Source organism: Drosophila nasuta, chromosome 3 (assembly GCF_023558535.2).
Source record: "Drosophila nasuta strain 15112-1781.00 chromosome 3, ASM2355853v1, whole genome shotgun sequence".
NCBI classification, from domain to species: Eukaryota; Metazoa; Arthropoda; class Insecta; order Diptera; family Drosophilidae; genus Drosophila; species Drosophila nasuta.
In genome coordinates this window covers 22,152,801-22,178,312 of record NC_083457.1, presented here as the reverse complement: position 1 = coordinate 22,178,312, position 25,512 = coordinate 22,152,801, and the positions used below count along the sequence as shown (strand labels likewise).

At 38.8% G+C, this 25,512-nt stretch overlaps 1 protein-coding gene across 9 annotated transcripts; it reads right to left on the bottom strand.

The window, feature by feature from the left end:
• Positions 1 to 1,124: 1,124 nt before the first annotated feature.
• Positions 1,125 to 25,429, bottom strand: LOC132790020 (F-actin-uncapping protein LRRC16A). 9 transcript variants are annotated; one of them, XR_009632762.1, is made up of 22 exons: positions 21,527 to 21,707; positions 15,708 to 15,805; positions 13,962 to 14,012; positions 13,767 to 13,895; positions 13,609 to 13,690; positions 10,400 to 10,628; positions 10,175 to 10,336; positions 10,011 to 10,108; positions 9,712 to 9,753; positions 9,098 to 9,285; positions 8,961 to 9,038; positions 7,980 to 8,313; positions 6,935 to 7,922; positions 5,286 to 5,448; positions 4,898 to 4,972; positions 4,208 to 4,228; positions 3,232 to 3,835; positions 2,773 to 3,165; positions 2,595 to 2,711; positions 2,227 to 2,284; positions 1,586 to 2,004; positions 1,125 to 1,294 (listed from the first exon to the last, which is right to left on the bottom strand). XR_009632762.1 is itself a non-coding variant. In XM_060798436.1 (22 exons), the coding sequence occupies exons 1-22, from the start codon at positions 24,575 to 24,577 to the stop codon at positions 1,205 to 1,207; spliced, it is 4,455 nt and encodes a 1,484-aa protein (XP_060654419.1). In that variant the 5' UTR covers positions 24,578 to 25,429; the 3' UTR covers positions 1,125 to 1,204. The 9 variants fall into 9 exon arrangements, 8 of the variants coding, with proteins under 8 accessions (XP_060654419.1, XP_060654415.1, XP_060654418.1 ...); XM_060798436.1 differs by lacking the exon at positions 21,527 to 21,707 and adding an exon at positions 24,541 to 25,429 and having other exon boundaries at positions 1,586 to 2,015; positions 2,239 to 2,284; XM_060798432.1 differs by lacking the exon at positions 21,527 to 21,707 and adding an exon at positions 24,541 to 25,428 and having other exon boundaries at positions 1,125 to 2,004.
• Positions 25,430 to 25,512: the final 83 nt, after the last annotated feature.

The window sequence follows — 25,512 nt, the reverse complement described above, 5'->3', positions numbered from 1 at the left end:
AAATTTAAAATAAAATGTTCGCTTTCGCCAATATGTATATTTGAATCGATTTTTATTTGAATTTCAATACATTACAATGAAGTTTCAAGTGCTTAACTTTAATGAACACGTTATAATTATTCGTTTTGTTCGTCCTTGAATTAAATGGCAAGCTACATATTTGAGCCAACTATAGGGGGAATCGGTTAACACACGTAAACTTTAAGTGTAAAGTGTGTGTTTGATGTGGTTCGGTGGTGGACTGGGTCAAATATTTAAATATTTGTTGTTAATAAACATTGTTTTTGTATCAAACGTGCAAACTACTTGTGTTCAATTCTAAATTTTTCGTATTTATCTTTGTTTTTGTCGTTTTACAAGTCAAATGTAATTGTTACTGTAATTTATTAAATGCATTTTTTAGTAATTATTTTTTTGTCTAAGTTGCTTAGAGTAATTTGTTAACTTTTTCGAAATAAAAACCAAACGAAAATGCTCAAAATGTAAACAGATTGTCAGTTGATCGAGTAAATAAAAAGTTTGATATTTAATCAAAAATAAAAACCATAAATACACATTACATTTGGAAGCAGTTATAAAAAATATTATATTTCATTTAAATTTGTTTATTTAATTAGTTTAGGCCATTAAAGTAGTGTTTTTGTTATGCACGCAATCGATTAACATAAGTGTTTATTAATAATATTTATTGCGTTCGCTTCGATAGTTTGTTGTTGTTTTTTTTTTAGTTTTTTAGATTTTCAATAGACAAATTGAAAAATAGATTTTATTTTTTTTTTGTTGTATATAATTGGCACTTAACTCATTTAAAATACATAAAAATATAGTACACAAAAACGTTTTTAGTTTTCTTGTTTTCTTTATAAATATGCAAAAGTTATTTGGGGTAAAAAGTATAAATAAATAAATCACGTTCATTTAAAATTGCCAAAGAGTAAAAACAATACACACGCGCGCCATTGCACATTAAATTAATTGTTCAGTACGAGAGTTAGTTGCAACCTTTCCTCATTCTCCATCTCCATTTCGATCTCCTTCTCTGCATCATTATCTTTTAAGTTTTATCATTATTATCAGTATCATTAGAATTATCATGTTTAGATGGTGTTCTTGGTGTTGGGTGGTTGTTTTTTTTTTTTTGGGATGGCTTAAAGGAATGTTGAGTTGAGCATATATAATAGATATTGTTTTTTTTCTTCTGTTTTTATAAATCAACGACATCCTCTTTCGTATAGGGCGAATCTCTAAACGTGCGTCTCGTCGAAGTGCGTTGCAGGCCTTCAACTAATGTCTCCTGTTAATTAAAATCAATATCATTGAATGATTTCCAATTATCAATATCAATATTTACACAATCTACACAATTAAAAGCATTTCACATGCAGGTTAAAAATACATCAACAAGAAAAACACAACTTAATAACAATAACTAAATACGAAACACACGCAAAATGATGAGCACCGAGAAACACATAAAAAAGGACAGCGAATTAAAGCCAAAAATATGTAATGTCTAATTTTTAGTTGATTGAGACGCTGATTGGATGAATTGCTGTTGTAGCCAAGCATTAAGTGCTGCTCAAACCTCAAATAACGTTGAGATCTCTTTGCCAGCAATGCGCTTCACATTGCTCTCAGCACAGCTGCCGCTCTTGGAAGCAACCTGCCCATTGCGCATGCTCAGTATCTCATTGCTGATCAGACTTGCGCAGGCCATTGCATGCTCTGTGCTTTTGTTGGTGGTGCTGCTGCTGCTTCCGTGCTCTGTGATGATGGTCTTGCTGAGCGTCTCCTGCGTCTCGTTGTTTGTGCTGCTTGTGCTGATGATCTTCGAGCGCGTCTGATTGTTTAATACTGTTGTTGTTGTCGTTGTTGTTGTGGTCGTTGTGCTGTTGCTGCTGTTGTTGCTGTTGTTGCTTAGGTTGCTGCTGTTGCTTATGTTGCTCGAACGATTGACTTGGTTCAGCATCGTTCTGGGCATTATGGGCGGCTTGAGGGGTAGGTCTACATGGTTTTTTTGATTTGTTTTACAAGACACATACGCATACGAGAGTACAACAAAATCATAATATGAAAATAAATAAAATACAAAACAAAAAGAAATATTGATATCAACTTGCAAATTACTTCTACTTGTGGATGCTAAGTGCTCTTCAAGCTTATGAGGCAGGCAACAAAATGTGCAACTCTTTAGCAAGCTCATGCGCTGTGCTTACTGATGCTTACCTAGACGGCTGAGTCCCCGCTGCCAATTCTCGCACCGATTTCTTTTCTAACGCGGCACCTACAAGCAATAAGAGTTATGAAATAAAAATAAAATTGAAGCTGTTTTAAACATGTAAAGTATTGTTATAGCCATTTAAAATAATGACTATACCAAAACATATTACGTTCGGAAATTCGGAAAAAGGAATATATAAAATTCAAAATCAAATATCATAACAATTTTTCATCGCATATGAAGTACGATGTTAATTTAAATTTTCTACACATTTGATCACGATTTAAAAGAAAATATTAAATTAAATCTAATTGTGCGCAAAATCAAAATATTTGTAATATGGTTTCTCGCACAGCTTCGAAGCTTTACCCACCTGGCGTTATGCCCACAATGCTGCCACCACCGCTGCCGCCCGCAGCCAAGGCAATGCCTGGTGTGATGCCCACAATGGAGCCGCTGACGCTTTGACCAAAGTGCAAAACTTCCACATCTAGAAAGCAGGCAGGATATTAAAAGTATTATGGAATACTCTATAGCAAAAGTCTACACACCTTCATCGAGAACATCGGGCGTGGTTTTGGTCGAGTCCACGCTACCGTTGCCCGTCAGCTGTTCGCTCTTTGGCTCGCTGCCCACCACAGACCAGGGACGCGGCTTCTGCAGCGCAATTGGCGTGCGCAAGATGCCGTTGCCCGTCTTGACCACAATGTTGCTGCCATCGACGACATGACTCTTGATCGAATCGCTGCTTGGCGAACGCATTTTATCATCGCGATTGGCCGCTTTGAGCAGTCCACTATTGGACACAGCAGTCGCTGCTGCAATCTCCTCATTCCCTGCGCCGCCTTCGGTGCGCATCTTGACGAGTGGCGACTTGCGGCCCACCAGTGGTGAATACTTCTCTAGATTGTCCGTGGAGCGCGAACGTGTCGCCCACGAGGCGCCTGCAAGCAACAAGAAGGTGTCAATTGGATCGATCTTCAAATGGAACTTAAAACTTTGCAACCTACTTTTGAGCAAAGGCGACTGACGCTCCAGTTTGATGGGTCGTCGTTCCTCCAGTATGGGTGTGGTTTCCTCGGATGTCATGTGTCCGTTGCCATCGCGACTCATCGTTGGGCTGTCCACGAAGGATAACGAACTGCACTCCTCGGACGTGGGCGAGACGAGCGGCGTCAGCGTTGTGGGCGTAACCGAACCGGGTCGGAAAAAGTGCTCCAGTCCATCGCCAATGTCCCGTGAGACGCCAACAACGCACTCGGCGCTGACCAGCGGTCGTGTGGGAGCACGCGTCTTGGCGCGCTTAGGCCGCCCCTTGACCAGATGCTGCAGCTGAAATGAGGCGCTGGGCAGCTCGGTAATTGAATCGCAGCACTCGTCAACACCGCCATCGTCAATGGCCGCAATGCTGTCGCTCATGTGATTGGCATTCATGGCACTCGAGGCGCCTGTCGCGGCGGCTGCGCCGCGTGACGACAGCTGGGAGCTGGATCGATGCGAGGAGGGCGATTCCAGTAAATCGGGTATGTGACTCAGGCTGAGATTCTCGACCACCGACTGGGGACGCACTTTGCGGGCAACCGAGCGTCGCTTTGTGGGCAAATGCGGTGTGGCCTGCGATGGTGGATCAAAGATTAACAGAGTTAATAATGCTTAAAATACAATTAATGCATAAATATAATAATATTGTGATTCATTTTGTTTGTGTAATGAAATGATGATTGGGGATCGGGCAGCGTTTTGGCCATAAAATTAGCATTAAGAAATAACTACAACTACAACTTAAAAGAGAGGAATACATATAGTTCAGACAACAGACGGGGAAAGATAGTTTCTATAGATAGTTATAGCAGGGACCGTAAAAGTACTTAAAAAAACAAAAAGATTTGAATAGTTTTTGAAAATAAGAAAACTAGAAATATCAAATGTAATTACGGTCCCCGGAGTGCGGATAGTTATAAGTGAGTGACATAAAAAACTACTTACAAGGTTCAGATATTCCAATTTCTTTTAGATATGTGATTTAGTTTTTTTTATGTAAATGAGTTGGAGACAAGGTTTTAATACAATATATAGATATATGTAGTATAATAGTTATATGCATATAATGTTTATCAAAATGGCGTATAAAATAGTTGTGGTAATGTTGTAAAATGCCCGCAACAGTTGTTCATGTTGTTGTTGTTGTGGTGGTGGTGGTGATGGAGGTGGTGTTGATGTTGTTGTTGTTGGATGAATGGATGAGATGAGTACAAGGAAACACGAGAAGAACACGAAAGATCAAAAAATAATGAGCTTTTCCTTTTTCGATAATATACACAACAAATTGTTTTCATTAATGACATAATGCATGTGTGTGTGGGTGTGTATTTTATAGGTGTGTGTGTGCTCTCTAAGTTTTACTGGAATTTGTCGAGTGCTGTCCCATTGTTTTTTTATGCACTCGGCTCCCGTTTTAGAAATTCTTATTGACTCTTTCTCTTTATAGTACACACACATCAGATGCTATGGCGATAAAATGTAGTGTTGTTGTGTGCATGGTAAATAATTGCCACTACCCGCATATATAGTATTATTAAAAATATATTGTTTATAATATACATTGTTTCTGTTTGGCTTGCGATCGACTCTCGACTACTGCATCCACTTGGGCAACGAGAGATTTTCAACACTTACAGTGGGCGATTCCAGACCCAATTTGGGCAAAACGGAGCCACGTCCACCGGGTCGTATGATCAATCCCTCAGCTTCCTGCAAAGGCACACATAAAAAACAGAACAACAAAATAAGGGCGTTAGTTTCCTCGATAAATTCGCTATCTCGTTCGCTCTTTCGCTGTGGCGTACGGCGAATGGAATGTTGATAACACAACACATAGTGCGCAACTGGAAATGCTCCAATTTTATAAATTTGTTCGTAGCATAATGAAATCGAAAGTCTTCCACCAAAAAAAAAGGCTTAGGCTCATGACATCACATTTGTTATTAAATAAAGTGATAACACAGGTGTTGCGCTCTCCCCCTGCTGCTATTTATCTATCAGTTGAGTTATCGATTCGACTTACATGACTGGAACGGCTGCGCACAATGTCCGGCGTTTGCGGCTCGTCGAGAAGCACCGACGGCGACTCGGCGATTCCCAGCCCACGACGATAGCGTGTCAACGCCTCGAGCACCTCATCTGTGGCCCGATCCGAAATTGCTGCCGCTAGCGATTGTTCAATCTCACTGCAAGGTAAACAATAACAAAAGCAAACAGTCAAATTAGATAGAGATAATGCATACGATTAAATAGGCGTTATCTGTTTATCGATTATGTGAACTACTTTTGTTCTGTCGGCACTACAGCAGCTGCAGAGTTCTCTTTCGCTCCCTCCTGCTCCTGTGTCTGTTCTTGCACTTGTTCTTCATCTTCGGGACACTTGTGGTAACCTGGCTCACTGGCGCCTCTCTCGCTCTTGCTGCGGCCAAGGCAGCAGCATAAACTGCGCATCAGGCCCATCTCCCTTTCTCTCTCTCCGCAAGAAAACGTGAAAAAGCACAACAAACACAAAAGACTAGCACTTGAAATGGCAGCTTTAACGGCACTGACACAAAACTGGCAATGAATTCGCCTTGACTGCCGCACTTATGGCTCTTGTTGTGACACTCTCTCCCTCACACACACACCATACACATATGAATATATGTAAGTATTTTTGTTTTTTTTGGGAGCCGCGCGACATCAGCCGTTCGGCTTTTCGAATCGAAATGCATTCAGCTGTTAAGTTATTTTGTGTTTGGTTAATCTTATCTCTCCGTTTTGCCCACTCTCTCTAGCGCTCTCACAAACAGACGGAAGCAAAAGTGTGCATGTGTGTGTGGTTGAGAGAGCCGCCTCAAGCGTGTTTTGAAAACACACACACAAAATTTGCAAGCTCAGCTGCTGTTGGTTGGGGTTGAGAGAGCTTTTAGATACTATGTTGCGATCGGAAGTTATCGAAGTGAGAGCCAAGCTTTTAAGTGTTATCAAAGTGTGTCAGGCATTATGATTTAAATTGAATGTGAAAGGAAGTTATGAATACTTTAGCGCGTATAACAAAGTGATTATGCTAATTAAGTAAGCAAAAGTACTCTAATCTGAAAAGCTAAAGTTTTTTTAGCAGCAGTTTGTGCGGATAACACAATAAACATTTGTGTTATTTGCTCTTGGCTAATGATTCACAATTTTGCAAATCTCTGAAAACACAGCGTTCGCATGTTTGTGTAGGTACAGTAAATACTGTATATAAGATTAATTTGGATTTAAAAAAATTTAATTTTTAGTTTAATTTAATTTATATAATTTGATGTGTTTTATGCGCGTATTTTCAGCACAAAAAATTTTATTACAACTGTTGAAAATCTGTTGATTGGTTTAATTATTTTAATGCATATTTTCAATAAAAATTAAAAAATAAATAAAATTTTTTTACTTTAGGATAGTTGAATTATTGAAATATTCGTTTGTGTATTTATAATAAATAAAATAAACGAAATGTAAATAAACAACGTCCACATTGTAACTGTTGCGTATACGTAATGTCTACTGTATTTGCTCAGCTTTAGTTGTTGATGCTGGCAACGCGACTTTTCGTCTGCCTGAATCAGACAAACACACTCACATTTCTCTCGCACTCTTCCACTCTATTTACAATTGAAACTCTCTCTCTCTCAATCTCACTTTATTACTCACCCCACTTTATTCATTATCTCGCTGCCGGCATTATTCAGCAGGCAATTCTGCAGAAAATCTTCGGGTATTTGGAGTCGCTCATTGAGAGCTTTGCGTAAATCTTGAATTACAATTTGATTGCCCAACGTTTTGGGACATTGTTCGATGCCGGTGCGTATCATGGTCTCCAGCGTCTCCTCCAGATATCCTTTGATGGCATAGCTCAACTCGCTGGCGACGCGGGTCAACTTCATCTCAATAGGATGCGCATCACTGCGCACCGCCTCCTGTAGCTTGGGCATTAGTTGCTTGCAGTTCTCTGCATCTGTGATGAGACGCTGCACAGCGGACACATTATCACCGACTCCCTTGGCTATGGAGATGGTGTCCTGTGTCTCGGCCACAAGTTTATCCACCAATTGGTGAGTGGAGGACAACATGAAGCCATGCTGTAGTCTGAATCCTTGACCGTTGGCACGTTTCAGCCCGTTGCAATTACGCTGTAGCAACTCCTGCATTTTCCTCATCACTGCATCCGTTTTATCGGGGTGATTCTTCAGGTGCGGCGCAATATCGAACACTGGAAACGGAATCGTGCGCATGCTGTGATTGTGCTCTAAGGCATAAACAATATCCGCATATCCCTGCAGCGTAACGCTGTTCTTGTCCAAGTAAATAGTCCGCAGACGATTGTTGATCTGCAGTGCTTTGGCCAGGAGACGAGCACCCACATCGCCCATGTAGTTACCACTGATGTCGAGCTTCTGCAAGCTCTGATTGCTGCCGAGCGCATTGATGAAGTCGTGCAAATCGTGCTTCAGCTTGTTCTCCGACAGCACCAACTCGACCAGCGGAAAGTCGTCCTTCTGTATGAGATTGACCAGCGCTTCCATGACGGGTGGAATGTGCTTGGGCTTCATGCCCGTCAAGCTGCGCGTTAAGTGCAGCGTGCGAATTGAGGGATTCTTCGAGATGGCCGTTAACACGGGCGCCAGTTCCGCATCCAAATCTACGAATGAAAATGTTTAATAACAGAGCTTTAATATCTGTCTTCTTCGCTACTCACTGTTATCGCTGATGTCCAGACTCTGCAGCACGCGCACGCCATGAATGCAGGACTCGAGCACGTGGGCGCCTTGGGTGCCCAACGTATTGCTGCTGAGATCGAGATGCAGTCCGACAGTCGACTCATTGCAGGCCAGACCGAGCAGCAGATTCTTCAGCGCCTCCATTGGCAGCTTGCAGCCGGCAATGTTGAGATGCTTGAGGCTCAGTGTGCTCGTGAAGAATTGCTTGAACGAGGGCGGTATCTCCTTGCCCTTCTTCGTGCTGAACGAGTTGTGCGAGACATTTAGATGCTCCAAATGCGTGGCACAGCCGCGCAGCAGAGCTCCAAACAACTGTGGAAGGCGAAAAATGTTAAAGCAATGTCAGAAACTGGCATGTTAAAGAAATTTTATGTAACAGACTCCCGATGTATTTCTAAAGATAAATTTAATATGTAATTTTATAATGTTTTTAAAGTAATATAACTGATATACTTAAAATTTTCAATCAGATTTGCTTTATATTTCTTTTTAACTTTAAATTTCAAGTTCTTTACCGACTATTAAAGTGAAAGAGAAGCAAAAAGAAATGTCAAAAGCAATGTTAGAAAAATTACATTTTAAGGAGATCTTAAAAACAATCAATAAAAGAGAAACCCTCTATTAATTGCGAAGAAATGTTGATCTTAATATCCTCTTGTTTTATTTTTATTCGAATTTTTTTGGCTGACTATTAAATGTCAAATGTGAAGGTAACATGTTATGTGTTTACTTAAAACCAACATAAATAGGTAAAATTTAAATTAAAACTAAATCAATGTCAGTTATTTAAAAATTAACTACAAGTGGGAACTCAACAAGCTATAATGAAGTGAAATGAAAAGTTGTTTTTAACGGACTTGCGCTATATTTTGCTAGTTAATATTTAAAAGCTATTTGTCGACAATTAAATCGTTAATAATAAGCTCGTTTAGACACAAAATTCGACAGCTGTTTCTTACATTTTCCAGCGTAATATCAGTCGATGCCAGATCCAGATGCTCCAGCACATTGGGTTGAGCCAGAAAATTGTGCAAATTCTAAGAGGAAATAAAATTAATTAGTATATTCATAAAATAATATAATGCAAGTTTCTCACGGTTATATCATCCTTGAGGCTGTTGCCGCTCAGATCAAGATACGTGAGCGAATTGGAAATACTTTGATTGAGCGACAGCGAGTGAGACATCTGATTAACTCCCTTCGAGGTAAGACCACAATGAGCCAGAGCCAATTTGCAGAGACCCTTAGAGACCTTGGCAATGGGCCCCGATAAATGTATAGCGCCTGATTGAACAGAAAACAAATGCATTAATATAGTGAATATAATAAGTTGGTTTGGAGTATGAATAATAGAATAGAAATTTAAGTTTGTTAATGCTTTGCCAATGGTTCGAAATTGTGATAATATACACATAGAAAGAGAGAGCAGAAGTGAAAAAAGCATATGAATAACTATGAATGAATAGCGAGTTTTGTGGCCAATTGAGTGATGGACTTGCGATTAAGATTGAATCGAATTTAAGCTGATGATACTGCACAGCAAACAACTATATAAACAACAACAATTATATGAAAACTGTAGTAAGTATTTAAGCCGGTTTTCACTGCCACAAATTTGCAACATTTTGGCCAATAAATTGATTTACACGCTGCAGTAGAAACCGGCTTTAATTTTGTGTGATTTGTATCTTAAGTGAGGCATCGGCAAACCTTGTACAATTTTTCCAAGTAGGGCGCACAATGAGCTTGCTCCTACAGCAGAACAACACGATAACAAAAGTATAATGAGTATAATAATCATTACAAAACAAAAGTACAAATTGTTAGAGGAGAAGAGAAACGCATTAAATTGGATTAATTCGAGACACACACAAACGCACACACACACTGATAAAAAAAAACAGACGCTTGCATCGAGATGCAACTAATTTGCCACTTGCTGCACGTTGCGGGGCTGGTTAGTAGAAGGGGGCGGGGCGGGGAGCCAGAGGCAAGTGGATAACACACACCTTTATCCTCGATGATGTTGTGACTCAGATCGATGGTACGAATCGCCGGACTGCTGTTCGAGATCACAGATAACGATAGCTTATTCAGAAAATCGCATCTGCAAATGATGAGTATCAAGTTAATAACTGTTGCATGCGAAGTGCGTTCGTTGCATGTCACTTACCTTAAACCTAGGGCCTCCAGATGCAGCTCCTCCAGCCACATAGAGCGCTTGAGCACGTGCAGAACGCGTTCCAAGGTCTCGTTGGACAGACGCATGTGCGCCGCCTTCAGACCGCGAAAAAACGTATTATACTCCAGGGCTGACACAATGGCCATCAAGTCTCTGTCAGGAATGGAAAATACTCGTTTAGATATAATCCAAATTTATTTTGAAGTGCACTCTTACTTGGGTTCCAGGTGATCAAAGTCGCGCAGGTTGAGCAGCCGCGTGTCGTGCGACAAATAAATCGTGTCCACATCCCAAGCGACCTCCTCGCGGTATGGCACGCCATGGAAGTCGCACATGCAGGCATATTGGGCACTGAAACCGCCGCAGGGTCCCACATTGCGTGGATCCGACGGACGAAACTCCTCCGAGAAGATTGTCTCTCGCTCCGGCGGTTGGATATCGATCTGTAACAGAGAGCCAAACGAGCAATTAGTAGGGTGAACAGGTTCGCATTTTATATGAATATTATTATTATATAATTATATATTTTTTTTTTTTCATTTACTTATTTTAATTGTATTTATTAAGTGAAGATCTACAATGAAACAGAAAAAATGTTTTGCTAGAACCTTTTGTTAACAGTAGTTTCTTAGGATTTTGCATTTATTCATTTTAATTATTTTAGTTTATATATAACAAGTATGAAAAATACAGTCGAGTGTGCTAGGCATTGAGCTACTCGCTACCCATGTTTAATAAAAGCAAAACACTGCGTTAAAATTTTGAAAATATACCGCTAAATTGCTAATATGTTATATACCGAAGGTTATGTTTGGTATATCATTAAAGTATAGCATTTAAAATATTCCATAGAGATAAAAATATACTACACTGACAGCCAAAGCAGCTAAAAGGAATCATAAATACTATAGTTATTATTATACGTATTTAAAATTCGATATTAAGATTATAACAAAAATATTTGTTAATAATGAATATTAAAGTGTATTTTATTTTTTCTTATTTTGTTATCTATAGAGTATTATTTCAAGGGCGTACACTGCGTATGCGCTATCTGAGCGAGGAGCAAATCACAACTTGGCTCACGCTACGTATACGTTATACAAATAACAGTGGGAATTTCTACGACTAGATAATAATTTCTTGGACTGCAACGGTTCGTTTTGTCTCGCCTAAAATAGATAGCGTGTATGTCAGAGTCGAGTTCACCCATCTGTACATTTCTTAGTGGCTTCAAAGGCGTTAACAGCGCACTTAACACTTAACACTTGGTGCCGCAGTCGCGTGCCTTGTGGCAATTATCTAACGTTTTGTGTGGCAGCCCAATTGTTGTCGAAGTTGCTGTTGTAGCTGATGAATCTCTGTTATTGTTGTTGTCGCTTTTGTTGTTGCTGTTGCGCGCTTATTGTTGTTTACATCAAAAGCAAACACACCCAAGAAAATAACTCTTGCCTGGCTCATAAAAATGTAAAAATTGCAACAATAACCGAAGCAGACAATGCAAAGCGGGATGAGTCAATAGATTTGCATAAATGCAGCCATCAACAACAACAACAACAGCAACATTGTGAACAACGCCAACCACAGCAACAGCAACAACAACCGCAACCACATCCATTTCCACAAGTTGCGGCATTATAAATGCATTGAATTATTATGTTGACAACTACAACAACAACAAAAGCTTAATTGAGACAATAACAAAACTGCTCTCAAGTGTATGTTGTGTGTGTGTGTGATGTGTGGTGTGTGTAGGAGGCCAAGTGTTTTACCCACAACAAGTTTTTATTAGGCAGTTTCTTGCGCCTCAATAAATTATTTAAATATTATCATAAACCGTCGAGTTTTCAAAGCTATTTTCTTACATTTTTGTAAGTGAACTTGAACCCAAGTTTAACTATCATAATTATTTAAAAATTGAAGCTCAAAACTAGCATTTAAATATGAATTATTATAAATATTATATTACGATTTTCTCTATTTTCTCTTTATCTATAAATAATTGCTTGTGCAATTATTTACTTGCTTTGAAAGCGCATTTGTGTAATTTTCTTTACATATTCATTTTAATATTTTTTAAAAATGTAAATCGACTTTTTCTTTGATCTCTAACTCAATTTCTTAATAGTTTAATTAACAAAATGTTGAAGAAATGCAATTCGTAAATTTAGTTTGCAAAATGTCAATTGCTCTGGGTGAAATGCCAACAGAATGTTAAATATTAAATTAGGCCTTAATTAAAACCAACTCGTGTGTGACTCAAGCGTTGCAAAGTGGCAAAGCCATACAACTACACTTCACCCAAACACACACACACACACACGCCATCAAACATACACCCACACACACGCTCACTTATACACAATGTTGACAAACAACAATTAAGTAGCGATTATTTGCAATTGAGCTCAAAAGAATGTCGCTGTGGATTGGTTTAAAAATGAAGAGAAGATGGAGGAAGCAAGAGAAATGTGCAGACAAAAAAAGAATTAATTTATTATAGAAAATTTAAACATAATGAAAAAAAAGATTTAGAAAAAAAAGGAAAAAAAGTGAAAATTGAAATATTATATAAAATCAAATTTCGTTACATAAATAAAGTATGAGAGATTAAAAAAAAACATAATAAATAAATAAATATGATGAAAAAGAGATTCAGAATAATTAAATAAGAAAGAAAAATGTACAACAAAATAATATTTTAGTTTTTGACAAAATAATATTTTAATTGAAGACAAAATTATAATGGAAAAAAGGAATGAACACTTAAGAGAAGCCTTCAAAGCGTTTAAATTACTGTTTAGTTTTAATAATTTTAGTCTAATTCAAGTTGCAGGGTATCTTCTAGTCGTGCTAACCCCTGCTCGCCTTCTCACAATATTTGTAATTCGCAATGCGTCTCATGCATTTGATTTTTATCGACTACAATAAATATTGCACACATAAATGTTACGTAATTTCATGAGCTGCAATTATTTATGCAAACTTCGCTGGTCACCATGAATCAGTTAATACTACTTATATATGATATAATAACTTATCAGGGTATGTAATCCCTCTGGAATTAATATTAAATTCAAAAACTCGCTTCAAAAAGTTCGCTTTTGAATTTCAACTTTTTTATTCTCTGAAAGTTGCGAGAGAAAAAAAAACTGTGTTAAAGAAACTTGTGATGTTATTTGAAAGTTTTTCAGTTCATTTAACCCATTATCATTTCTTAAGTTCCATGTACAATTCTTGTCTTGTCAGTTCAATTTAAAAAGTTTCCATTGAAATGATATCATAAAAAGGAACTTTATGTAAATGTATTTTTCCCAGTTCTTCCATAAACTACACGCGTTATTATAGTATTCTACTTTCTATTTACTAAAGCAATCTTACAATTTATTTGCATATAGAAATAATTGGATAATGCGACTTACCTTTTTTGATGATGTATTTGAGAGGAACTGTTGGAAATATTTGCTTGATGGCCGAGGCTAAATCGGTTAGAATGACATCAGCGTTCTGTGAAACGCAACAAAATAAATACGATAATGATATAGTATAGAGATATTATAGATGAATTGGGGGCTGTGCTTACCGAGCTGAAATTGCCCGCATCGCCGGTTGTGGCAAACGAATATGGCCGATCGTTGGTTATGATTGAAAAATGCGTTGACTTTTTGCTCTCGACGCCCACAATGTCCAGATAATGGAAATGGCATTCGATCTAACGATAAAGATATAGAGTCTATATAGTATTTGTAGATAGCAAGGTGTGAATATTGAGACTCACCTTTGTGGGCACTTTGGCGCTGAGCAAGTAAATGCGAACGGGCGTAAAGACCTGCAAAGAAAATGATGATTGAATTAAACACACTTCCTGCTTATTACTGATAAAAGCACATTAAAGCTGTTGTGTAGAATAGAAACACCATGAAGAGCCTCTAATCAGAAATTAAGATAATTAATCGAAAACATTATTGTCTGCTAAGCAAAATCTAGATAGCACATTAAAGCTTAAACCTTCAAAATATAATAAAGCTTTAATCATAAAAGCACCATAAAGCTTTTGCATTTAAAACAAAGCTTTTATGTTGTGAACAAATTAAATTGACAAAAGCCATTAAATGTTTCTGTAGCTCGTTTACACTAAAAGCACATTAAAGCTTATACAACAATGTTTTCATAAAAAGTCTAGTGAACCTACAAGCACAAAGGCAAATTGCATTGTAGTGAAGAGGTGTGTAAAGTGGAACTTGCTATGCAGCTCCTTTAACAATGAACTCCATTGAGGAGGTAACTCAATTTTCAGCGACTTTTGTAAAGGAAAACTTGGCAGCGTTTAATTGGAAATCAAAGTGCTTTCTATAATTCATTTAGCCTCTTAACAATGCACGAGCTACCGTTGGATTGTAGCTTGAAAAGGAGAAAGAGGAGTAAGTGGGACAGAAAGTCAGGGAATAAAGCAAGAGGGGTCTGGAGTAATTGGACACTTTGTTTCAGTTTAGAACTTAAGCGGCTTTTTGCGCTCTCGACCCGAGCAAATCAATTTTCCAGGCGACCAGGCGAGAAATTAGCATAGTCTCAGGTAGCAAGCTGAATGCCGCTAAGTATGCTACAAAAAATATCAATTACACTTGAGAGGGAGCGAGACAGAAAGAAATAGAGAGTAAAGTTACGAACTGCCCTCGAACTCTGTTTGTTGACTGGAAAATTCTAATCGAAAACTTGCCCAAGTTGAACTTTAAGTACAAGTCACCACATTTTTAATTGAGTTTTGAGACGCTCTATTGACGTCATATCGCAATATCAAAAGGCTTAAAGCATAGCTGCAGTTACCAGTTAATTGTTAGCCAGCTTGATGGGGAGCTGAGATTAAAAACCCGAGCGAGATAGCTGTCAGGTGAGGGGCAGAATTTCTAACTCGACTAGTTACATACTCATCAATCTAATGATGAGAAAAGTCTATTCACTAGACATTATACGCAAATCTGTCGCAGTAAATTATAAATTTTAAAGCTAATTTGATAAATCTTCTATAAGCTTTTTGTTTGAGAAAGACTTCTTAAAAGTTATACACCTCAGCCTTAGAAGACTAATTACGTACTTATCAGATATTTGTGAACTTTATTTTAAAGAAGTCTGAAGCTGATTTTTACAACCAACAACACAATCACATGTAAGCTGCAATATTAAAAAAAAGAAGCGAACTACAGTGCTTTAATTAAGAAGCTTATAAGACTAATACACCCTTGGCTGTCATCACATGGCTTACAGGGTATATGATCATTTGAATGCAATTTGTTGGCCTGGCAGCCGCAAGCAAGGCATCCTAGCGTGCAATTTCACATACAAATTAGAGTGTCGAGTGGCTAAAGTCGAAGCCGAATGCAAAGAAGCCAAGGGGGAAGAGGAGGAAGGTGAAAACTGTGTGTGTGGCAGGTGGCAGAGCATTGAGTGAAGAGCAACGCCGAACAGCTGCAGGCCAAATGCAATTGGCAGTTGGATGTTTTGATGTTGGCCATAAGTCGACACTTACCAAGACACGATTCTCCGTTTTATCGCCTTTCGTTTCCAATTTGACCATATACTTGACCAAGATCTTTGTGTGGCGACCCAGTATGGACTTGACGCTTTCTGCAAGGGATGGAAAGAGAAAGAGAGAGAGGTTTAGATTTAAATCAAGTCAACAATTACGCGATATTAAGCTATTCATGAGATATATAGATATATATACTTATATACAACTGTACGTGTGTACATTTATATCTATCACATTATGCATTGTCGCGTCGCCTCGCTCTGAATGCCAATTTGTGGGGTTATATCATAGACATAGGCCGATGAAGCGAAGGGGATTGGAGAGGGGAGGTTGACAGCAAGCACCTCGTATATTGCCTATTATGCTTTGTGTGCTTCTCAAACCAAACACGTAGGCAAGTTTATGAAGGCAACAACACAGTTTGAAATTTTCGCCAAGCTACCCCTTGGCCCAGACACGCACACACTCACTCACACACACACATACTCATACATTGAGCCCCACTTCACGCCACCTCAATCCCTCTGCATTCATTTCCATTTCCAGCTACTTAACATGGCATCATACACACACACACACACGCACACAGTCATGCAGTCACTCATCCACTCTCACCCATACACACTTAGAGCGGCTCTCTTCTTCTCACTCACTCGCAGCGATGACGAATTTATTCAAAGTGAGATATTTTCATGTGCATTTGACAATGCCAGCAACGCTTGGCGAGGGAGTTGAAGTAGGACGCAATACACTTTGATTGTTGTTGTCGCCGTTACTCTCGTTGTTGTTGTTGTTGTTGCTTTTGCTGCTTTGGGCACCGGGAACAAGGCATTATGTCATGCGACAGGCACGCCAAATCTCAAGTATGCTCACTGGCAGTCAAAAACGTAGCGGACAGAAGGAACTCTCTAGGGGAAAGTAGAGGGGGAATAAGTTGTGACTCCTTGTCTGGGCATGTGCCTTCTGGCCGCTTTCTTCGTCTCCTTCTCACGCAACGAAATATGTTATACGGAATGGAAATGTCAAAAATGCTGTCAACTAACGAGAGTATCATTCCCCAAAGCAAACTATTGGCAGCAAAAAAATATACTTCTGAAAAGTCGGTGATGATTAATTAAAGTGATATTTTGAGTCTATAAATTATATCAGTTTTGATTTATAAAAAGAAAACAATAAGGGATATAATTTTTAAAATAAACATTAATCTCTATAGAAAAATGGCTCACAGAGAAATCTTTTTAATTTCCTGGAAAACATTAATCTCTATAGAAAAATGGCTCACAGAGAAATCTTTTTAATTTCCTGGAAATACTGATAGGAAATTTCCGTTTCAGTTTTGCTCGGAAAGAACATTTTTATGTACAAATCGAAATGGGTTTACATATAGTTGTTGTACATAATCAACTATTTTAAACTATTATATTTTTCCAGCCAAACTCAAAACCCTATTACAATATAAAGTGCTCTAGAAATAGCCGTAAAGTAAAAGTTTTAAACTTGCGTGCAAACAAGTTTAGAACTAAAGCTCTCTGCATTTGATTTCCAGTGAGTTTCCAGTGATTTTCTAGTATAGAATTAACCCCAAAGGAGGCTTATTGTTAACTGAACTCGCATTTTCCCCCAGGCCGAACCAATTATATGGCTTTTTAGCATTTAAACTACACGAATACACAAATTGAGCAGCGGAAAGTGAAAAAGCAAATGTGTAAGTGGCATGTGAGTGAGACATGCTGGAACATGTTTGTTGGCAATAGATTTGCATGAAGTATGCCATAAAAGAGCAGCGGGAGCAATTAGGGCCCTGACCACACTCACTAAACTGGCCTCAAAAATGTGGCCAACGGCAAACAGCAAGAGAAAGACATTAGGGGCCAAGTGGCGAGTGCCAATTGTGTGTGTTATGGGCCCAAACATGGATTGTTAAGACCTGTAGACACGCACACACAACAAACAGCCAAAACAAGTTGGCAGAGCCACCCACAGGCGGCATTTGTAACGGCGCCAACTATTCCAAAACAGCAACAACAACAACAACAATGGGGAAACTGAGAAAGAAAAAAATTATTGCTTGACAATGATAAAGATCATCATCATCATCGTCATCATCGAGAGCATGAGCAGCGAAGCGTCCAAGCGGCAACATTGACAGTTAACTGAGAGACGACAGCAAAACATTTGGCTGCTGATTCTCTTAATTGCAGATGAAGTGAATGAACTTTGCTGCGTCTCTTCATCGTCTCTATCGCCATCTCTATCTCGCTCGAACACAAACATTATGATTACTTTGTACACTTGTGTGCTGTGTTCTGTTCTGTTACATCGCTTGACACTATGTCAATATCACGATGACGCAGCTGATGTGCATACACATAGCCACTGTCTGTCTGCAGTTTCTTTGCCAAGTGCTGCACTTGCAAATACCCTAGCATTTCCATATATCGCAATTACATGATGTGATATCAAGTAAAAGTCAACAAAGTCCATAAAAAAAAAACGGAACTCAATAAAATCTTTATTTTACGACATCAGTTTTATTGCCGTTTACAAGTTTGTTGTTGCTTTTTCATAGAGAACCAAGTTTTGCATTTTATAGTCGACTAGAGTAATTCCTATTTTTAAGTCAGAGCATAACGAGTATATTACTCATTTTCCACGCTTGAATCTCTTGATTACCTGTCTGGCTGCCTCGATTCCATTTCCGCTTCAAGGAAATTTAACTTTAATTGCTGCCAACTGTGGTCAATTTGCCAAGCTGTGCTGGTCTGCGATGCGATAAACATCTCTCGGGTCAATAACTGCGATAACACGATACACCTGCTTTCGATACTTTCGATGAGGTCAAAGCACCAAAAACCAAACAAAAGTTTGAGCGGATTTTGCCAGCATTACAGCCATTGACAGCATTCTAAGCTTGCCAATGTGACCTAATTTATAAAAGTTTTGTTGCTACTTTTTCTTTTTCTTTTGCATTTTTTTGCAGTACAACTCAAACTCGGCACAATGGCCGGAGATTACACGAGTTCAAAATACTCGACTACAAGTGCAACAACTGTGGGCGTGTCACTGTATGTGTGTGTGTGTCATCTTGTCTGAGCCTTTTATTACGACACTCGTATAGTTTGTTGATTGTGCGCTCTTTTTGTTGCATGCTGCGGCAAACATACACACACACTCGGATTCACACTACACACAAACTTGTTGTGTTTGCATTACAAAGGCTGTCAAAACTTTGGCGAGAACAAATGAACATGCGACTAAACTCAGTTATACAGTTTGACAGCCACTGTCCGCCGACAAACTCACACATACACAATTCTATGTATGCCAAAGCAAGCTCAAAGCTTCTTCTCAGTACAAAGGATTAGGTACAACACAGACTCCCAATACATTCATATGATTACATACACAAGCGCATGTAAGCATATACACATCCATATATAGAACGCTTAAGTACTTTTGATCAATCTTCTTACAAGCTTTTTTCAACTCATAAAGAATGTGACAATCGCAACAATGTTTGCAAAAACAACAACAACAACGCAGGCAGCTGCTGTTTAAGCTAACGGTACAATCAAAGCAAAAGCCACGCCAAACGCAGCACACAAAAGAAAGTTAAACGAAGATTTTTATTTTCGTTTTCTTTGCACACAACTTTTGTGATTACTTTACGTTATGTTAATTATATTTGCACAATGGAGCAGCGAGGGAGTGAGCAGAGTGGCCAGTTAACTGTAGGAGAGAGCGAGCGAGTAAGCAAGACATGGACAGTGAATGGGACAGTGGGAGTGTGAGACAGACAGACTGACTGGCGGCAATTGCAATTTACTTTCGCGTGCGCTATTAACAGCTGTCATTGTTGTTGCTGCTGCTGTTACATGGACAACTGTTAGCTTGGACAGCTGTGCGCTGTTAAATCTGTAAACAATTGATTGAGCTGAAGATAGGCGACCCTGAAGATGAACACAATAGCGGTTATTCTTATTACAAGCTATTGCTATATTTTCTTTGGCTATTTTAGTCAGCAGCTGTTGTTGCGTTGTGGTCCAGTGGGCGTGCGCCTAAATTGATTTGACCTCAAAACGCAGTTTCGCTGTGCGAAATTTGACGCTGAGCTTTCAAGCAGCATTGGTCACATTGTTAAAACTATGACGAGCAGAGAGCAATAGAAAGCGACAGGTTACTCACACACACATACGTATACACGTGCTTAAAACTCTCCCTCTCTCTATTGCTTGCTTTATTTCTATTCCCAAAACCAGGGCAGCAACAACGGGTCAGGGATGCAGGCGCATCATTAACGTCACTTGCTGTTGCTGTTTGTTGTTGTTGTCATGTGACACAATTTCACCCATTCATTGCTGCTGCCGCCTGGCGACCTCAAAATGGAGCACAAGCTTTGTAACAATTTTATTTCATTTTTTTGCCGCTGCTTCTGCCGCTGCGTTAGTTTTGGTGCTTGGTGTCAATTCTGCGCGCTTCTTGAAACGAACGTTAAGTTAATATGCCGTCAAACGAGTTCTCTGACTTCACCGTCAACTTTCAATCTCCAAAAAAAAAAAATAAAACTGTGTCTCAGCTGGCAGCTTTTACGGCGAATGCAAAATGTGTGTGCTACTAATGAGACGCAAGGCAGGATAACATTCAAACTGGAAGTGGAGCAAAGACGGGAAACTGGCACACGCAACAACACCAACAAGAGAGAGTCATCGAGAGCGAGCGAGAGCAAGCGAGATGACTCGATGGTCAGCAGTCTTAGCACTAATTGCATACAATTTACCATTAGCTGCTGCATTGCAAATGAGCCAATGGCAAACGTTTAATTGGTTGCTTGCATGGAGATCATTGAAATTATGCCGAGAGGGTGCAGCAGAGTGCAAAGTGCGTATGTAGGTCAATCAGAGGTCACGTGACGCACCAGAAACTCTCCCATGGCCTTCAGCACAACTCTTCAACGTGACCTATTCAATAAAAATAGTTTGGCAGCTAAAACTGGACCAATAAATTTAGGGAACTAGTTTGGTTACTGTAGTTGGCAAATTTGAAATTCGCATTAGCCACAACAAAGGAAATCATCAACACATTTTGCTGGATTTTTAATTACCTTATTGAAAATTAAAATTTTAATTGGGTCATATTAAATGCAACGAAATGAAGCAGGTTAGTCACACTGACAATTGACGTCTACAAATTTATGATTGCAAATTGAAACTCGAAATTCACACACCAAAAAAATCGACAAAGTTAAACTGCATTTTTAGTTAACTTCTTCGAAAAAGGAATTTTAATTGGGTCACAATAAATGCCATTTGATGTAAATTTGTGCCACCAACAGCAGATGGCAAATATTTATGCGCAATCTAATCAACAATATTGTAATGAAGCCCAAACAATTGTGCAACAACTTTTGACGCTTTCGATAAGTCTTTCAAGATTTGCGTGTTTGTAGTTCGCAAACAAAAGCTTCAAGTCAAAAAGCAATAACGATATCGCAATAATAGCAACAATAACAATATCAATAACCATAACAACAACAAATTCAGCAAGTCAATTTTACTCTGAAAATAGGTGCAGCATTTTATAGAAAAGGAAAAAAACAGGGGGACCCCTTCAGCCAATCTTCCATTCTTCCGCTCATGCTATCTCGCTCTTACTCACTGTCTTGCTGATTACAGCTATCATTTTGTGTGGTGGTCAAGTAAATACTACTATTCATGAGTGTTTTCCATAAGCCATTGTAAATAACGGCGATGATGACGCATTCCACGTAGAAGTTGTGGCAGTGTTGCAAGTTCTGGTTGCATGTGTTCGTTGCTCACCTTTGTATTTGGACTTGCCAGCCACATCGCGAATTTGCAGCTCGATAATGCGACGCAGATAGCGATCGATGTGATTCATCATTTCGTTTGTATACATTTTATTCACTGCATATGCACGTAACAACAATTAGGAACTCTAATAATAATAACAATTTGAATATATAGAATTACAGGTTAAATTGCCTGACGCTGACGTACAGCGCTTTAGCCAGGCACAAATCACAAACTGACAAACTCAAAACTCAACTGTGCCAATTGCGATCGCGTCTTATCAGCACGTTGCGCTCTTATCTTCGCCTTCAAAGCCGAAGCATTGAAATTGAGAACGTGAGTTGTAAGAGAGTGAGAGAGCGAACGAGTAACACAGTTTACTTGCGTGGAAGGGAGAAAGAGCAGGCGTAATGGGTTTTGGGTGTGACCAAAAGGTGAGAGCTACGACACTAAATTATTTGAGGCGCAATAACTTAAAGTCGTTTTAAGAAAAAAAGCTAGGAACTACAAAATTCACAGAAAAATTATGAAGATCAACAGAATTAATGATTTTGAAAGTATAATTATTATTATTATTACAAAATAATGCTTTAAACTGGTTTTGATTACCAGTTACTATAAATCTAACAAATTTCTCAACTTAATTAAGTTAAGTTATACGTATCTAAAAGATAAATATATATTTAATATTATATTTCTTTAAATACATGTTTTCAAGTGCAATAATAAGCCTATACTATTAAAAAAAATGAACCCACCCTTAAGCAGTATTTAAATTAAAGTTTACATTAAAATGATTTCACATTGAGGACTTGTCATTCGCAACTAAAAGTTGTTGATGAAAAATTTGGTTCTACGAGCAGTTACAATGGCCTTAATTATCTTCGTAATTTCATATCGTAATTGATATAGATATTTATAAAAGCGACATCGTAGTATTCGAGGCCTTTAGTCTTAACTGTGATTAGGCGCTTTTTTTTTGTTCTTAAAAACGCCCAATTACGGGGACTTCGCTGTTATCTGAGGCGACCCGTGATTAGCTTGCTATCAGGCAAATGAAGGCAGGGCAGCATGATGCGGCCAATGATTAATGGACAATCTCTGCCGGCGGCAGGTGTCCAAATAGACTCAAAGTTGAAACAACACAACAGCAACGGCAACAATAACAACAACAACAACAAAAATTGGAGGCGCATTTGGCATAAATCAGACGCCCAATTGAGTTTTCAGAGCAGCAGCAACAGCAGCAAGTTTATTTTGATTTAATTTTCACGCTGGAATTCTCAAATCTTTTGGGGTGCAGCAGCTGCTGCACAATTTCAGAGTGGCCAGCGCATAAATAAAAATGTCAATGATACTGCAGATCAGCAGTAGGAGGGAGCGAGGGGATGTGGAAGTTTGCTCTAAATTCCAGGCGGCAACTAAAACATTTGGGTAAATTATGAGCATTAAAACGTTGGCGTTACCTTTTGCGCTAATTGGGCTAAGCTAATTGGAAGTTGACTGCACACACAAATACATAAACAAACAAATAGCTGCCGTTATTATGCATCAGGTGAGCGGTATATTTTTTAACCAGCCCTAAGACAAGAGGACAATGTGACCAACGGAAGCAAGGGTAAAGTGTGGGGGAGAGGAACTGGGGCTGGTTCTAGACTTGACAGGGTTGCCACTGTCATTGCACTCAAATCAAATTAGCGAGCATGCCAACGAACTTGATGGAAATGACAAAAGGGAGGCAACTGTGCTCCAACTCCAACTTCGTTGATTTCGTGTGTCAGTTGTTGTTTGTTAACTTTTCACGCCCGTCGCGCTGTTGCGCTGTGAAGCGTTAACCGATTTCCGGTGGCTTTTCCCTAGATGATAAAATTCACTTTAAATAAATATTATACAATGCTATAATATTGTAATACTAAACTGTAAATAAAGCGAAATTGAGCTCAGGACATGTTGTGATCATTGTAATTACGAATGTACGGATGATGTGACCAACTGTGTTTACAAAATACAAGACAACGATATCAAAACGGCCTTTAACACTCGCTCATGTGCATAGTGTATGTGTGTGTTAGCACACAGACAATGCGTGCATTCAATTGTATTGCATATGTACGCGACTCGTCTCGTCTGTCTGTTGATTTTGTTTATCACGCAGTTATAACAACCATAAATGATGCGGCCAATGCTTCTGAGCAATGCTTTCATTGTTGTTGCTGTTATTATTATTATTATCGTTCCTTCTACTTTCCGTTTTGCAGCACTAAACTGAATTTCAGCTCAATTAAATATCATGGCGAGAGCAATTAAAAAGCGCAAAATATGCGAATGAATGTGAAATAGACGACGAGACGCTAAACGTTCAAACACACAAATGGACATACATGTGCCTATGTGTTCAAGCTACAGTTGTAAAGCCACTGGCCAGCGGTATTCAAACAGATTGTAGACTGTTTGTGTTGACAGGATACGGTTGGAGGAAGGGGAAAAGGGGCAGCCAGTGTGACGAAACGGAAGTACGCCAGAGAACGCGAGAGTGAGAGCGAGAGGGCAAACGTCAAAAACAAAACAAGCTAAAGCGGTAGAAGCAAGTGGGCTCGCCGTTAAATACCCGTTACAAATATCTTAGTTATTATTATTAGTTGTAATATTGGAAATATGTATTTTGTTATCAGTAAAAAAATAGATCATTTTCCATTATAATTTATTTAAATTATGTTTAAGAAAAACAATCATCAACAGAAAATTGTCAGCAAATTTAAGATGTGACATACAATAAGAATGCCCTGCTACACGTTTTGCGCAGCGGGTATAAAAACATCAAGTAAAAACCGAAAACAAAACAGCAAACGACCGACGAAAGGGGATGCAAAAAGATGCAATTTTTGCATGCAGTTCTACTGCTTTAAAACAAAAGAAGAAGCAGCCAAAGAATAAGAAAGTGTGGGTGTGTTTGTTTGCATGTGTGTGTGACTGAGTGAGAGAGTGTGACGACGGTTAAAAGCTGATGTGTATGGATTACTCACCATTTAGGTCCTTGGTTAATTGCGAGCGCGTCGACATTTTGGCTGGCCCAAAAAAGCTGTTGTTATTATTGTTGTTTTGTGGCGAAAGTAGTAACGAGTGAAAATGAAGTCAAACAGGAATAACCAGCAGCTTCTTCTCGTTGTTTTTGTTGTTGTTGTTATTGTTGTATGCAAGCAAAGGGCGCAAGCAATTTGGCCACTGTCGATACAGTTTGAATCCTGACACGCCTCGCTTAAAACTGGATTTCGAGGCTCGCATCCCGAGTATGAAGAAGAAGCAGATCAACAGGAAAAGCCTTTAATTGTTGCTTAGACATTTCGCTTTTCACATAGTTTACACAGACGCACAATTTTCTTTTTGATTTTTTTTGGTTTTGATACACACACTCACACACACACACACACGCACACACTTGAATAGACTTTTCACGGTTTTCCACCCTCGTCGGGGGATCGGCGGAGGATAAAAACTCGAATCTCGTTTGAGTGTTTTTTGCTGTTTATTAATTAATTAATGAAATACTTATATGCTTATTTAACACTTGTAAAACTCACTAATTTAATTTCGTTTGGATTTTGATTATTTGCTTTGCAATTCTTTCAATTTCGTTTGGCGTTTTTCTTTTCGTTTCCCCAATTTTTTTTGCCGCATTCGCGTTTAATTTTTTGTTGAACACTTGTGGTGAAGAAGCAAAACTGATTGTGGCGCTCGCTTGATCAATTGACTTAATGCGCGCCCGCTCAGAATATATATTTTTTGATTTTATTGACTAAGTATTATTTCGCAGTGCTTTGCAAAAAATGAATTGTGCTTAAGAATAATATAAAAAATTTCAGCGCTGGCACCGCGAACACAGCACTCACGACGAATGAAAAGCGTTTGGTCGACTGAACAATGTGACCAAGGCAGGTTAGCTCAGTAACACCTCAAGTGGGGTAAGCGAAAATACTACACAGCTGAGAAGCAAAGTC

Coding starts and splice junctions, on each gene's coding strand:
- LOC132790020 (XM_060798436.1), bottom strand. CDS start 24,577: ATGTCGACGCGCTCGCAATTAACCAAGGACCTAAATG. Junction 4,973..5,285: donor TGCGCAGCCGTTCCAGTCAT/GTAAGTCGAATC, acceptor GTGCCTTTGCAG/GAAGCTGAGGGATTGATCAT. Junction 3,836..4,207: donor AATTGGAATATCTGAACCTT/GTAAGTAGTTTT, acceptor CCACCATCGCAG/GCCACACCGCATTTGCCCAC.